Consider the following 15,543-nt stretch of genomic DNA (forward strand, 5'->3'; position numbering starts at 1 on the left):
GGACAACTCTAAATTTGGCAGGCAGTGAACCCTCGGTATGGCCAGAGTAAAGTGCTCCGCCATACTGATGGACTTTGCCCATCAAACTCTAAATGAGCTTTGACATTCAGCTGGGATTGGGTATCCTACTAGCAATATTGAGAAGACAATCGGGCTACTTGGGAAACAATAAAATCCTCTGAAATACATGGCTCATTTACCAAATATTAATGCCCTTTTGATTTAAAAAAATAGATTGGTTTATAGGAAGAGCATATGGACAAGGCATCACATAGGATCTTACTTTAAGTATCATGTCCTTTTGCCTTATTCAGTTTCTTTAAACATGTGTAAAAACACCTGGAACATAAATACATATACTGTGGCATAAGTCAGACCCATTCGGGGGAGGCGAAAGGACAGAACAATGCCATGTAAAAAATATCCATGTAATACAATCCGTAGTGCAGAAGAAACATCAAAGACTGTCATTCATGCAAGGCAATGATACTACAAAGAAGGGCAATTCATGTGTCCTGTTATCCCCTAAAGCCAATACATAACAAATGAAACTCATCCCAACTACCCTCTGTCTGCTTTTGTGTGATGCCTCTACTGATAACATAATAAGGAATCAAGGTGGATAGCCCATACATGTTTGTGGAGCATCCAACTAGTATCCAGTGTTACCTCTCCTCCCTTTCAAAATTCCTGGCGTGTAAGCAATGTCATGTGTCCCCGTCCCCAGCGGCAGTCACTCCCCCATGCTCCCTCAGGGCAGCCAACATAGCCATCTAGGTTCGTATAACATCTTCAAGTTTATCATCTTTACAAACATTTCTCATCCACACCTCCTCCGCGATCGCCCATTGACAAATATCTTTCATCCATGCCACGTATGTGGGGGGTGTTAGACTGAGTCATTTTGCCTGCACCAACCCAAGGAGGCCAAACATCCTGCTTAATTTTTTTGGGGCAGTTTCATGGGAAGTGCCCAACCCACTGGCTTCTTCTAGGTTAAAGTAAAAATTGTCATCATAGCTTGGGAGTAATTCATCCCCATTATCTCCAAAAGCTGGTTGACTTTCTTGAGAGTGTGACCAAGAAGGTGTTGTAGCACTGAAGGACAGCTCCTAGGTAATGGCAATATTTTGTCAGAGCCTGAGTATACTGGGACTGGGTCTATCAAAACTGTTCTGGGGCATGACTTTGGTTGGGACTAATTTGGTTCATAGCCTGACAGGGCAACAGGAATGGTGTTGAGCGTCGGGCCAGCATCAACATGGCAGGTACCGGCATAGATATTGGTGCCATATATGAAGTCAGCTCAGGAGCTGAAAGTGAAACGGGCTCAGTAGGCACAGATGGCGCTGAGTAAGGATTCTCCAGTGGTAACCCAAATGAAGGCCTACGTGGATCTATGGGGCCCAGAGGCACGCCAGCAGGAGTTGGGAAGGTCCCAAACAATTCGTAACATGGCTTCTTTGAAAGCCTTGAACTGTTGCAACTTTGTTAACTGCAGGGAACCAGGAGAGGGAATAGCGGTCACTTTGACATACTCATGACTTTTCAGGAAGAGAGTATTGAAACCCACTTGGAGTACCTGGGCTTCCTTTTTGGACTTACTTGAAGACTTGAAGCTCAACAATGACATTTTGCAGGAACAGCCCTGAGAACAGGAATGGGTCTGTGCCCTCGACTCCAAACAGTAGCGGAACTTACACAACTTCTTCCATTACTCCCCCAAAACCGTCACGAAAGGAAAAATAAAACAATAATTAACACTTGTTTTATTTTTCCGTTCCTGCCACGTCTTGGGGGTGGGACCTGGGAGTGATATGCACTGAGGGGAGTGGTAGTGTACTCCCATCACTGCACATGAAGGTTTGGCCGGCTACCTCGCACCGGCCGAACCGTCATGCACGGTGAAAGTTCTCTCCTACCCAGCAATGCAGCTGGATTGGAGAGAGCAGGTAGAGACTCACAGTCTGTACTGGAGAGCAACTCGAGTGTGCTCCGGCCAATCCTGAAGCTGCTCTCATGCGTGGGAGAAGCTTCAGGATTGGCCGCAGGGCATTCTGGGAGTCTTTGCCTTTCCCTGTGAAGAGGAGCAGAAGAACGCGACGAGAACAGCTGAAAAGCAGAAGAACGCAAAGGAGATGGCTGCAGATAAGTTTTTTCTTCATTTCGCCCATGAAACATTACACCGCCCTACCTCCTTCGACCTCCCCACCATCCCCCACCCGCCTCACCACTCATCAGGCACACCGGCCGCTACTAACAGCTTGGCTTTATGTTCCTAGACAGCCTTCGGATTCTTCAGTAAATCAAATTACAGTGATTCACACAGAACTCATTTTTACCAAAATAATGAGAGAGGAGCATGATAGGCCTCAATGGGCCCATGGGGACAAAGGATCAGGTCTACAATAAGGACTAACGGTACACTGTGAACTATTATTGTGCTCTCGGATTGTAGAGACTTTGTTGGGGAGCTGATCCTTGGTCTCCATGGCCCCATTGAGGTTTTGGACGATCCTGTTCCACTCTCATGGGTATCTGTCTTATATTCCTGTGTGTAGCTCTGTTTAGCTTTACACCATGGTGTTTATCACACTCTACATGCTGTAAGACACAGCTTGTCCCATGGTTTCTCATTCCCTTTTGGCAGTAGTCCCCCAAGCAACCCCAAGTCCTGAAGAGAGCCTTTTACTCTATGAAGAGACGAAAAGTTGTCAGTATCTTACAAACTGCTCGCCCTTTCATGATGCGCTTGTACACAGGCATCTAAAGGCCTGTTTTAATGGACTAACCAATATGCCGACATAACTTTGAACTTTTGTACACTGCCTATTCATGATTTTGATTGTGGTTTTCTCACATGGAGGTCACTTTGACCTATGCCTTTAGAGAGCCTACTAGAAAATAACATTTACGTCTTAACTAAACCAATTCTCATGGCTGGAGCTTGTTGTTTGTATGTACTTTTAGGTTTTGAAAATCAAATTAATCAGTGTCATTTTTTCTGTTTCTTATCCATTATTTTGGTGTAAGTGAGTTCCGTGTGAACCGCTGTGATACGATTTACGTTGGTTATCCAGGTTCACATAGACATTTATGTTACTCTTGTTTGAGAAGAATATAAATAGTTTGGATTCATAAGGGCACATTCCTCACATGAATTGAAGTTGTGACCCAAACACCGGATACACAACTCACGGGGTCCCTACAAGGTATAAACTTTGTAGTTTTAGCATGCATCATGATCCCTCGCACAAGGAACAATTTTAGAGAAAAGTTGTAAACTGATGAGAAAAAAGTTGGGAGCTAGCTCCAGGGCCCGTGTGTGAAGGAGTTGACATCAGGTGCAAAAGAGTGATGCTTTGACACAGCTTCGACTGTCACTTCCGGGGCAGAATGAGGTTGACGTGGAGCCAAATGGAGCCACTTGCTAGTGTCGGGGGCTATGCTGTAAAATCTTCCCGAATCAGTTGGTGCCTGGGGGGTATTCACAAGGTGAGGAATCTGTGGTTAGACGTATCCAATGAAAAGGCATGCATGAGATGGTGAGGCTCCAACTAGAGTTGTGGGCGCGGAGTCAATAGATTCCCCAGGAAATTGTGCAGCTTCATTAGACTTGGGAGGAGAAAACAGTGTCCCAGAGAGGATTTGAATGCAAGTGGGCAGAGAAAACTTCAAAAGAAAATGGTTATAGAAGTAGACAATGGTGATGCATAGGATCAGGGAATGTAACAGAGGCAGCCAATGGTGAAGAAAAGGAGTGGGCAATGTTACAGAGGTAACCAATGGTGATATAAAGGAGCATGGAAAATGTTCTGTGGACATGAAATACGAGCAATAGTGAGACAGCGATTAAAAAACAACACATTGAGACACTTGGAGATCACTGTTGCTGAGCTGCATGCCCTGGTATGTAGGTCTTGGTCAAAGAAGAACTAGGCAAAGTTCAATTTAATGTCAGTGGAGCCATGGGATGGTGATCTTTTCCATGAGGGAGTAATTGAACAGCTTCAGGGAAATAGTAACTACAAATGAGGTCAAATGAGGAGCACAAAATGAATTGAAACTAATGAAGCTCAAGTGTTTGCTTCATTTGAGAATGATAAGTAACTTATTGGACCGAACATTGATAACGTTCACTGCAATTATTAACAAATTCTAAAGATTGAAATCAGTAAGGGCTAGTGAGGTTAGACTCAGAGGGTCCAATCTTGTTACGCATGCAATGGACAAGGAAGGATTTTAAAAGCGATCTAGCAGAGCACACTGTGACTTCTGTTCACCAAAAGACTCTATTTTCGAAACTGAACCCTGAAAAAGTAAATAATATAAAGAGTTTAAATGGGATCTAAATATTATTAATACTCTAAGAATTACAAGAAGGTGTAGCCACAACTATTGAGCTCCTGTAGAAGAAAATGAGCACATGGCCTAGGATCCATATAAATGTACTGAATTCAGTATCTGGGCCTGATCATGTGACAATGATGAATGTTGAAGATGTGCTGAGGTACGTGTTACAGGGTCATCGTCTAACGTGAATAATGATCTGAGGTACTTGCCTTTGGGTAAATATAAAAGCGTTAAACAAATGATTGCATTTTCTTGTTTAGAGGTTTTATGTTTGGATGGATATTTCAATATTAATCACTGCCGTTTGTACAATATGTTTTAAAGTGTAATCCGAATTTGGATTCCAGTGGTGACACATCTCTTACTGAAAATGCTCAAAAATCCACCTGTGTTTCAGGCAGTGGTTATGTCATGTTTGTTTTTGTTATGCACAATTTGTAATGAAGTTTACAAAACAATACATCCATTTTGGACTTCTTCAATGTAGGCAGCACTTATGACAGCATTATCCTGGAGGCCTGGTAAAGGGAAGGTGGCCGTGGAAGAGAGGATGGCTGCATCTGTGGTTATGTTGACCGATTAAGTATTAAACCAATGTTTGATTTGTTGGTGGAAAAAATACTGGGAAAGCAGCTCCACCAATAGGTACAGAAATAGCAGAAAATCGAATCGCAAAGGCAGGTCAAAGTCTCAGCAGCGTCAAGGATTCTAGCTGCAGCTGAAACAAGGGCTTTTGTCGAACCTGTAAATGAGGTAGGCAATTAACTGCTTTCCAGAAAAAGGGGTTGAATGAAGAATCCAGAATATGTTCTCACCTATCATTAAGAAAGACTGTAGTGCCTGCCTAAGGTTTATCCACAGAATTCTCCACTGTATGAATTAGGGAAAGATTGGAGGGGTCCTTACCCTTTATGAGCACAAGTTCATGACTGAATAAACTAAATATGTGTATTTGCAGGCAAAGCAATCTTACCAATGTGCAGAAGATCTCGTTTCTTGTCATACCCTTCCCCTTTTCATACACTATAGAGGGCCTGACTTGGTCAGCCCTCCTTATTGTCTACAGCGGCCTCACCGATGCACAGAAAGCCTCGTTTCTTGCATTACTCAATCTATTTTGGAGGGAAAGCCACTGTAACCTGAGGGCAACTGTTGATCTACTTTCTGCCTTAACCCTTTGCTAATCACTACAACAGCAGTTTGAGTTTTGTAAAAGATTGAAGACAGTATCAAAATTGCGGAAGTATTTGAACCAGTTTACAACAACCAAAATGCAAAGGGAAATATTCTCACACAATTATCAGTTTAACAAGCATCTCAGAAGATCGCATCATAGCCAGAGCTAGCTCAGTTTCAAAGATCTTAGAAGAGAAATTCACCCAGAGCATCTCATCTTCTAATAAATCTGGTCCAATAGGAGAGTCAGGTTAGATCAGCTTGATGCAAGAGGAGGTCACAGCACTCGTCAAAAGGACCTCAATTGCCAATTCAATACAAAAGAAAACGGAGACCAGTTTCCGATCTTCCAGAAGCAATCAAAACATTGACAACTGTAGTCCTTCATGAACTACAATATCATGTTGACCCAACAAGCTGATTAGATGCCAATGCGTTGGGCATTAAAATGATCCACAGCACAGAAGAAACATTGAACGATGTGAGGGAGAGTTACTACAGATTTAAGACTCAGGAAATATACCAGTTCTATTTTTTAGAAATAGGCAAGTTGTCTTTGGTAAGTGGATCATATACTAGTTTAAAAAAACAGAAAGAAATGAGTGGGGTTATAAGACACAAACATAAACTTGCTGTAATCATTACTATAAGAATCCACGCAATATATCAAGCCATGTCACAATTTGCCAAAAAAAAAGAATACCATTTGATTTACTGTACGCCTCTGTGCTCTTCCTGATCCCGCAATATGTCACTACTAGCTGGGGTGACCAGAACACCCCAAGATGCTCCCAAAATACAGACCCGGGCAAAACCTAGGATCTAGCACTCCTATTCAATTAGCGGACAAATAATCTGACAGAAGTGGAGTACAGGGTGCCATTCAAAGGAGGCATAGATTTGCAACCCAAATTGAAAGGAAATGGGCTGAATAAAACCTTAAACGCAAGTGAGTTCTTAGATTATTTTATTAATAACTTCCCCATGAAGAAAATCATTATTGCGAGTCACACCTTCAAGCAATGGTTAGGGATGCATGAACAATACGTCAATGAAATAACAAAAAAAGTGTTGTGGAGGCTGTAATGTTTATTCAAAACTGAAACGTTGGGAGCTCGATTGACAACAATGGAGTAGCTCTGGGCTTATTATGGCTGGTATAAGCCTTCTGCTCAAACATCGCAATATTTGTCTTTATGTTTCTCTCTTTTTAATTTAGAACATTCTATCCATAGTGGGTAGAATGTTCTAATAGCCTTAAAGCCCTTCTGTCTTCAGCTATACCGGTTGGTAAAGGCACTCCCCCACCGATACAGGCTATAACTTGGTATCAGAGCCTTTAACAACTGGTATAGCCCTCAGCTGTGGGCTATAAGGCTTTACTCTCCTTTTCTCCTGTACAAAGGGAGGGCAATAAACATACCTTTTGCATAGCAACAGTAATAGTGATTCTGTATCACTCATCCAATCTATAGCTTTTAAAATAGGCCGCATTCCGAAAGGAATTCTGTGATTGGTACTTAGATATCCAGAGTAAATACTTTGGTAACCATACCATCTGTGTGCTTGATTATGTTATCCAGCAGACGGGGATAGCTTGTCAGGTGCTTCATCTCTGAGCCAATTAAGTCTTTGAGCTGAAGTCGTTCACAGTCAGGGCTGCTTTCTGCTTCCTGTAGTAAAGAAACAACACTTATTGAGACAATACATATAAAATGACGACAATACACGCTTAAATCAGTTATACTACACATCATACAAAGTATTACCCTCAAGACCCCAAAGGACATTTCTCTCTTCAAGTGATGGGCAAGATAAGGAAACTAAGACTTGCAAAAAGGACTAATGGATCGAAAGTTCTTGTTATCGTTAAGCAATGAAACTGAGAGGCGGAGTAGATATAGGCACAGCTGGGCCGGGAGTTCAGGGTCAGCGCCTGTGCCATGGAGGCTCCTGGATCACCTCGTCGTAACAGGAGACTGAGGCCAGAGACACGGTGTGGAGCCTGCCGGTAGCCTCGTGAAGTGGAGCGGACACCAAGAACTACAGTGGAGGTAATCTGGACCGGACTGGCGGTGCCCCCTCGCTGCCCTGAATCACCTGGTGAGGTCTATGAAAAATAATTTAGTGGGGCAGTGCGGCACAAAACTGAGAGGTGGAGGAGAGTTCGGCACGGCTGGGCCGGGAGTTCAGGATCAGCGCCTGGTACGCCGCAGCTCCTGGATCACCTCATCAGAACAGGAGACTGAGGCCAGAGTCTTGGTGTGGAGCCTGCTGGTAGCCTCGTGAAGCGGAGCGGACACCAAGAACTACACCCCCATGTAACATCATTGATTGATCCATTCAGATTGGAGGAGGTCACCAGAGCAATCCAAACGAGTAAAAATGGCAAAGCGCCAGGACCAGATGCCATCCCAGTAGATTTATTTAAAAGTAACATCACTCTGTGGGATCCTTTATTGACTATAGTACTGAAGGCAATATGCATGACAGGTCTTTTAACATCATGGGGAGAGTCAACTATAGTCCCAATTTATAAAAAGGGAGATTGATTAAACCCCGCCTGTTATAGGCCTATCTCGCTCAGTGATTCCCTAGCAAAGATAGAGAGAAGGATAATACTGGAGAGGTTACAGGACTGGGCGGAAACCCATCAGAAATTGTCTGATTTTCAATATGGGTTCCGCCCAGGGCTTGGCACAATCGAACAATGCCTCAATTTGAACATAATAATTGGAAAGTACGTGAGGATGAGGAAGGGGATGCTGTATTTAGCATTCGTCAAACTCTCCTCAGCATTTGATTGTGTGATACACAACAAAATTGTGGCTAAAGTTAAAAGACCTGCGAGTAGAGATCCCAATTATTACCTTTTTGCGAGACCTCTGTACGGGATGTAGAGCCAGGGTGAGATATGGTCCTGGAGGAGAATGCACTGAAACATTTGGCATGGAAAGAGTTGTGTGACAGGGATGCGTATTGGTTCCCCTTCTTTTTTCATTGTATATTAATAGTGTGGGGGAGGACCTAGCGACACATGTTAAAGACCTTCCACAAATAGGCGTGCGCCCTGTCCCGGCCCTCCTCTACACCGACGATGCAGTCCTCATGGCCCGTACCCCTTTGGCCCTGCAGCAGCTGCTTACTAGATTAGTTGACTATATGAGTGCACTGAGCCTCCAGGTGAACCAGTCAAAAACATATGTAATGAAGTGTGGGAACAAATTCACAAAATGTAGGGAAATAACGATATCTACTACGAAGATTGAGTTCACTGACACTTTCTTATACCTGGGGGTTTTATTTGATAAGGCTAACTCTTGGAAACAGGAAGCAGACAATAGACAGAAAATGTTTGTCAAGGCTTGCTGGGCCCTTAGATCTTTTGCGATGCGGTTAGGATCTAACCCACCCGCGATGATGCTGAAGATCTGCAAAGCAAAGTGTCTCAGCATAGCCTTGTATGGGGCGGGTATATGGGGACACAAGAAGTGTCAAGGTGTTCAGGTGGCAGAAAATGATTTCTTAAAATATTTGCTGGCAGCCCCAAAAAGCACTTCAGTATATGCAACTTGATGGCCCTTATGTTACAGATATGATCAAGGTAGAACCCATCCTACTGTGGCACAAAATTTGGACATCAGACCATACGGATTTTAATCGGGCAGTAATTAGTGATTGCTTAAAATCAGCCCGGTATTCAAGTATAGAATGGTTAACGTATGTTCAAAGGTTTTTACGAGATATGGGAAAGCCCGAGTATTTTGAAAAAACGGAATTATTGGGCATGATCAGTAGGAAGGCTTTGAAATTGGCAGCTATGGGCCATTTGGATTCGTTAAAATTGATTAATGAAATCTGTAAATCTAGTGTTTTAAAAAATCAATTGATTTTAACTACTTTCAGTATTCAACCGTATTTGAAATATGTTTTAAATGCTCGACATAGGTTTAAACTTACACGTTTTAGATTAGACATACATGTTATGTTATGTTACTGTTTGTTTTGTAGAGCGCTCAGCTGCTCCAAAGAGCGTCCCGGCGCTAAAGATCATCCCACCAAATACCAGCAGCAAACAAACAGCCACAACAGAAAACATAACCAGAATTAACAATAACAGCATTACAAAGCAAACAGATAGGTTTTAAGTCCTTTCCTAAAAACCGAGAGATTGGTGCACACCCGCAACGTCAAGGGCAATGTGTTCCAGAGGCGGGGTGCAAGGTAACTAAAGGAGCGACCTCCACAGCGAGCACGCTTCACTGTTGGAACGATAGCCTTGGCCTGGGCAGCAGATCTCAGAGGTCTAGATGGAAGATAGAAATTGACCCTTCTCTGCAGATATTCGGCGCCGAAATTGTGAAGCGCCCTAAAAGCTGTAGTTAGGGTCTTGAAGAAGATACGCTTACGAATCGGCAACCAATGCAGAGAGACAAGGAGATTGCTGGCCCTAGATCTTCTAGTTAAACCGAAGATTGCCCTGGCTGCAGAATTTTGAACTATCTGCAGACGAGTCAGCAGATACTCAGGAAGACCTAAGTAAAGGATGTTGGCGTAGTCTAGGCGCGAGCCAATTAATGCTTGCACCGTAATTTTCTTATGCTCCAAAGATAAATAGGGCAGAAACTTGCGCAACATCCTTAAGATGGCAAAGCACTTCCCAGTCAAGCCAGCAACCTGGGTTTTAAAGGAAAGAGTGTTATCGACCATCATACCCAGGTTCTTCGCTGTGACCGAGTCGCTGGCAGGGGGAGACATGGCCGAAGGCCACCATAGCTTCCAACGTGGGTCTGCAGGACAGCCAAAGAACAATATCTCGGATTTGTCGGAGTTGCATTTGAGGCCATTTTTCCCAAACCAGTCAAACACAAACTCCAAACACTTCCGAATGGCTGCTCCATCGAAGTCACAGCCCCTGTCACAAGTAAACAGGAGCTGTGTGTCATCCGCATAGGATATGATCTGGGCCCCTAGCTCCTCCACCCGTGCCGCAAGAGGTGTAAGGAAGATATTAAAGAGGGAAGGACTCAGTATGGAGCCCTGCGGGACCCCTACCTTAAGCTGCGGCATCCGGGCGGAGAAAGGGGGAGCCCAGATCGTTTGTGTCCGATCGGCCAAAAAAGACTGAAACCATGCGAACACCGTACCCCGCAGCCCAATCTCCCAGAGTCTAATTAGGAGGAGGTCGTGGGGGACGGTGTCGAAGGCCGCCGACAAATCAAGCATGATAAGCAGGGCCTTTCCACCCCTATCGAGGGTCTCCTTCACAATCTCAGTAACCTCAAGAAGAGCGGTCTCGGTGCTCAGGTTAGATCTAAATCCAGACTGTGACTGATGTAAAAGGGAGTTGCCCTCTACAAAGTTGGTAAGGGTGGTATGAACACACTTTTCAGTGATCTTGGCCAGGGCAGGAAGCAGCGAGATTGGCCTATAATTAGAATGCAGTTTAGCATCTGCATTTGGTTTTTTAATGAGGGGAAGAACTAAGGCCTGTTTCCAGGAGGAGGGGACTTTGCCCGACTTCAAAGATGCATTAATGAGAGGGTTGATGATCGGATTAAGGGCAGGTGCCAGGGTCGCAAGACACTTGGCGGGACAAGGGTCCAGAGGAGAGCCAGATTTCAGGCTAGACAAAAGGTCAAGCGAGGCCTGAGGCTCTAAAGAGGGAAAACAGTGCAGGGTAGGGCCCACAGCATCCATATGCATAGCTGGTGGGCATAACCAGGGGTTGGAAAGGCCATCGACCTCTGAACCTGTGCTCAAGATGATCTGGGTTCCTTGCAACGCTGACTGGATAGTACGTATTTTATTAGTAAAAAATACTGCAAGCTCCATGACCCAAGGTTCCGAGAAAGCAGATGCAGAAGTGCAGCAGGAGGGAGAGGTGAATTCTTTAACAATCTTAAAGATCTCTTTGCAGGAGCTATCTGCTTCCTCGATCATCTACATTAGCCTACATCGTAGGCTAATAACTTATCCTAATATGAATGACTGGTAACAAAAACTGATAAATTGTCCTTGTGACGATAAAATGCCTCAAGATACTATGCATGTGGTGTTATTCTGTAAGTATTACTCCGCGCATAGGAAAAAATATGTTATCCTGCTCATTAGACATATGTCTCACGTACAATGCCGCCTTGCATACCTCTTCTTGCAAACACTACAAACATTAGAGGTTTGCTGTAGATGTCATCATTTCTATGGGCTATTTTTTATGCAAGGAAGAAAACCACCATAGTTTCTCCAACCTAGTGAGCATTAAGGAGGATATGAATATCGGCAGAAGTAAACACATAAAGGATAACTAAAAATTTTCAGTTATGTAATTATGGATTATGTGCCTAAACTTCAAAGAAAGTTTTAAGTAACCACTTATTTATTTTTTTAAATGGAACTGGAAATGTGTATAATATTTTATCTTGTATTGTACTATGTTTCTTATTTATATATCTTTGTAACTGCTTTTATGGATGTTCTTTTATGACTCAGAATAAAGATATATATATATATCTATATATACACACACCAAGAACTACAGCGGAGGTAAGCAGGATTGGACTGGCGGTGCCTCCCCCCTGGCATGCCTCAGTGGTAGGATACAAGCCGACCTCACAGTCCGCACATGCAAATTGAGGCCAGGGCTCGGCCTAGCAGAAGCGGCCGCCTCAAAGGATACTAACTGACCACGCTGACATACGGGCGGTGGTGTGACCTTGGACACTGCCGTACGGACAGGCATCCAGTGTGGACATGGGGAGCTATGCATTCGAACCACGGCAGGCCGCAAACAGTTGAAAATAGCACAGCGTGGTCGGCGTCTGTAGATGTGGTGAATACATGCTGAGTGGTATGGCGTAGTGAACCCATGCTGGGTGGTATGTGATGACTGGAGAAGGCCTCGACACACGCTGCAGAAAACCCCTATTCTACATAATACATGGCTAAACCCCATTCCAAAGGGGAAAATAATGTGGTAAACGAGGACACCCATGGTAATGTGCTGTGGTACAGCAAACATTGGTGCTTGAGACAGGAGCGTCAGAGGCCTGCAGTTTCCAGCTAAACTATCTGACTGTGTCTAAATATGGGGACAAGAGAGTTGAAATGCATCAATAGTGTGATTAAGGACTGGTGCAATTCCGGAACAGTGCAGTGAGTTCTCCCACATCTCGCATTCCCACCTGGGCGATATTGGCGTCATATGCGATCACCAGCTGACACCACAGGCATCACGACTCCGGGCCGGGTGGGGTGTGTGCAACGCTGCCACAGTCGCATAGGATTACCTTCTTTTAGGTCCCACTGCACGGGCAGCTGCCTATGTTAGGAAGCTAACGATCGTGAGTGCTCACAGTAGGGGAGGCAGACCAGCAGCAGGCAAGACAAGAGGCTCTGAGAAACAACCCTCGGATACTGGTTTGGAGGGGGGGCAGCCCACCGGGATGGCAGAAGGGAACACCCTAGAAGCAACACTCCTGGCAGTTGTCACGCATCGCAGAAACAGAAAAGAGGATATCTAAGGTCAAAGACAAGATTCAGCTCGAAAAACCTGAACATGAAGCACGTCTTGGCAGTTATTCAAGCAAAAAACGAGGACTTGGAAGCTCTCTCTTGCTACAATAATTTACACATAATTGGGGTCCCAGGATCTAGAAATGCTGTCAAAATAGAAACTTATATTGAGAGTATGCTGGTGACAATATTTGGTGCCAAGAACTGATCTCAACTGCTGGTGATAGAACGAGCACACCGTGCATTCATGACGCAGCCTTTTGCCTGGGACTCACCTGCATTCCATCATAGTGAAGCTTTTGAATTCATGTGATAGGGATGTTGCCCTCTGGCTGGCCCGAGAAAAGGGCCAAGTCCAATACCAAAGAAACAAATTCACTTTCTAGCCTGATTTCTCTTTGGCTAGAAGGGTGTTTCTACCAATCAAGCACTAGCTACAAGAAGCAGACATTTCCAATTCCATGTTGGACCCGGCATGCCTACATTATGTGGAACACTGAGGTGAGCAGAAAATCTTCACGATGCCTAAAGCGGCCAAGGAATACCTGAAGACACTCTCACCTGGTAAACATGCCCAGGGCACAACAAATGCAGAAGACAAAGAAATTTGATGGGCTACACTAAGCATTAGGCCTCACCAGGAGCTACTTATAGACACTCAGCGACTGCCTGCAGCCGCAGTGGCAGCTATTACCGGCATGGTGTCGTGACAACGTTAAAGCTGCCGACATCCAAGCTGATTTAAGATGCATATCTATGATCCTGTGAACCCGGCTACCTCTGTACACCTGAATGGGGACTGGGAACCTGGTGAATACCAGTGAGGGAGCACCCCAGATGAGTCTAACACATGGTGCTACAATTTATTTGTTATTGAGTGTAATGCTAAACTGTGAAACTATATATGTTCATTGTTTTTTTGGGGATGTCTTTGGCCAGTTGGAGTAGCTGAAGTGGGAGGGGAAGAATGTTGGGATGTTCGAATCTTGTATACCCACACAAAACATACATCGTTCTCCATGATACGCAGAGAGTACAGCATAGAAGCCCATGTACCATTCCCATTTCAGGGAAATGACTACATGGCGGTGAGCAGGAGATAGCATAAATGTCAATATATAGAATGTACTTGGCTCAATAATCCCCGTAAGGTTAGGCTAGTGCTCCGGTTTCTAGATAGGCATAATATACACTTGGCTATATTGCAGGTAACACATTTGGATAGGCGATCAGACAGCACTATAGGTGTCCGTTGGACATCATGCCAGCTAGCCTCCTCTTATTCTACATACTCAAAGGGGGGGTACTACTTTTGGTCAAGAACATGGTACCCTTCACGCTCATTATGCGGATGACCAGGGCCGGCTATTAATTGCACATAGGACGATAACTGTCACTGCTGTCACACAAGTTACCATCTACGGATACTAGTTAACACCTGGAGACTGATATTTTCCACTACGCCGACCCATATCCTCTGGGCAGGGGATCTCAATGCATACCTCAACACATACCTAACCCTGCAGAAGATCGCTCGGCAAACACCGGCTGGCATGGGAAGCAGGCAGCTATGGTGATCCAGAGTGGGATGGAAAAATATGTGCTGGTCAATGCCTGGTGACTAAGACACCCTACACAGAAGGAGGGCACATTTGTGTCCTCTGTACATGGCATATGGTCAAGATTGGACTATTGGCTTATATCTACTAAGGTCTGCAGTGGGTAGAAGATCCATGCTACTTACCTAACACTTTATCAGACCATTTGCCAGTCCTTATGCGACTGGCGCATGTAACTCCCACACCGCTCACTTGGCCTTTTCTCCCAGCAGCACTCCTAGCTGCGGCATTCATAGAGGAGGTGTGGAGGAGGTGTGGAAAGCGATCGTAGAGTACTTTGCATTAAATATCGGCTCAATATCAAGCTGGGGCTCTCTGTGGGAAGCCTTTAAAGTAACAATACATAGGACATGTATAGGCACTCAAGTGGGGGTACTGAAAACAATTCGTAAGCAGCTAAAAAACACTAAAGATGAGCTTAATTCCCTGGGGAGAGAATATGAATGCCAGCCAAAATAGGCCAGATTGGCTTCTATTAGGGAACACATGACCAAAATTGAGACCCTTGCAGAACAAGAGGCGCGATTCATTTCTAAGCATCACCTCTCACGTACGTACGTTGAAGGTGGGAGGCCTAGGCAAAGCCTTGAGCAAAACCTAAAGGCACAGAAAGGCAGAGACTCCATTGTCTACTTGGTGAATGATGATGGGGTCGCACTCAACTCCAGCTCAGATATACTGGAGGAGTTCAAGAGATTTTATGCAAGTCTATATGAGCCACGCAGCTAGGCATCACTGATTGAGCTTGGCCATTATTTAGAGAGGGTGACACTGGCATGGCTTTCGCCAGGGCAGAGAGAATACTTAGCTCAGCCAGTGACTGTGGAAGACGTCGGAGAAGCCATACGTGCCCTCCCGAATGGGAAGGCCCCAGCTATAG

General features: G+C 44.6%; 1 protein-coding gene across 1 annotated transcript in view; it reads right to left on the reverse strand.

Moving 5' to 3' along the window:
• LOC146769594 (rho guanine nucleotide exchange factor 11-like) overlaps positions 1-15,543 on the reverse strand; it is a gene marked incomplete at its 5' end in the record, with an annotated part of 243,205 nt that overhangs the window by 123,639 nt on the left and 104,023 nt on the right. Inside the window, 1 exon segment of the mRNA XM_085640490.1 lies at positions 7,085-7,202. Coding sequence (XP_085496616.1) covers positions 7,085-7,202 — 118 coding nt within the window.

The sequence above is a fragment of the Triturus cristatus genome, unplaced genomic scaffold (assembly GCF_964204655.1).
Source record: "Triturus cristatus unplaced genomic scaffold, aTriCri1.1 SCAFFOLD_374, whole genome shotgun sequence".
In the NCBI taxonomy this organism is placed as follows: Eukaryota; Metazoa; Chordata; class Amphibia; order Caudata; family Salamandridae; genus Triturus; species Triturus cristatus.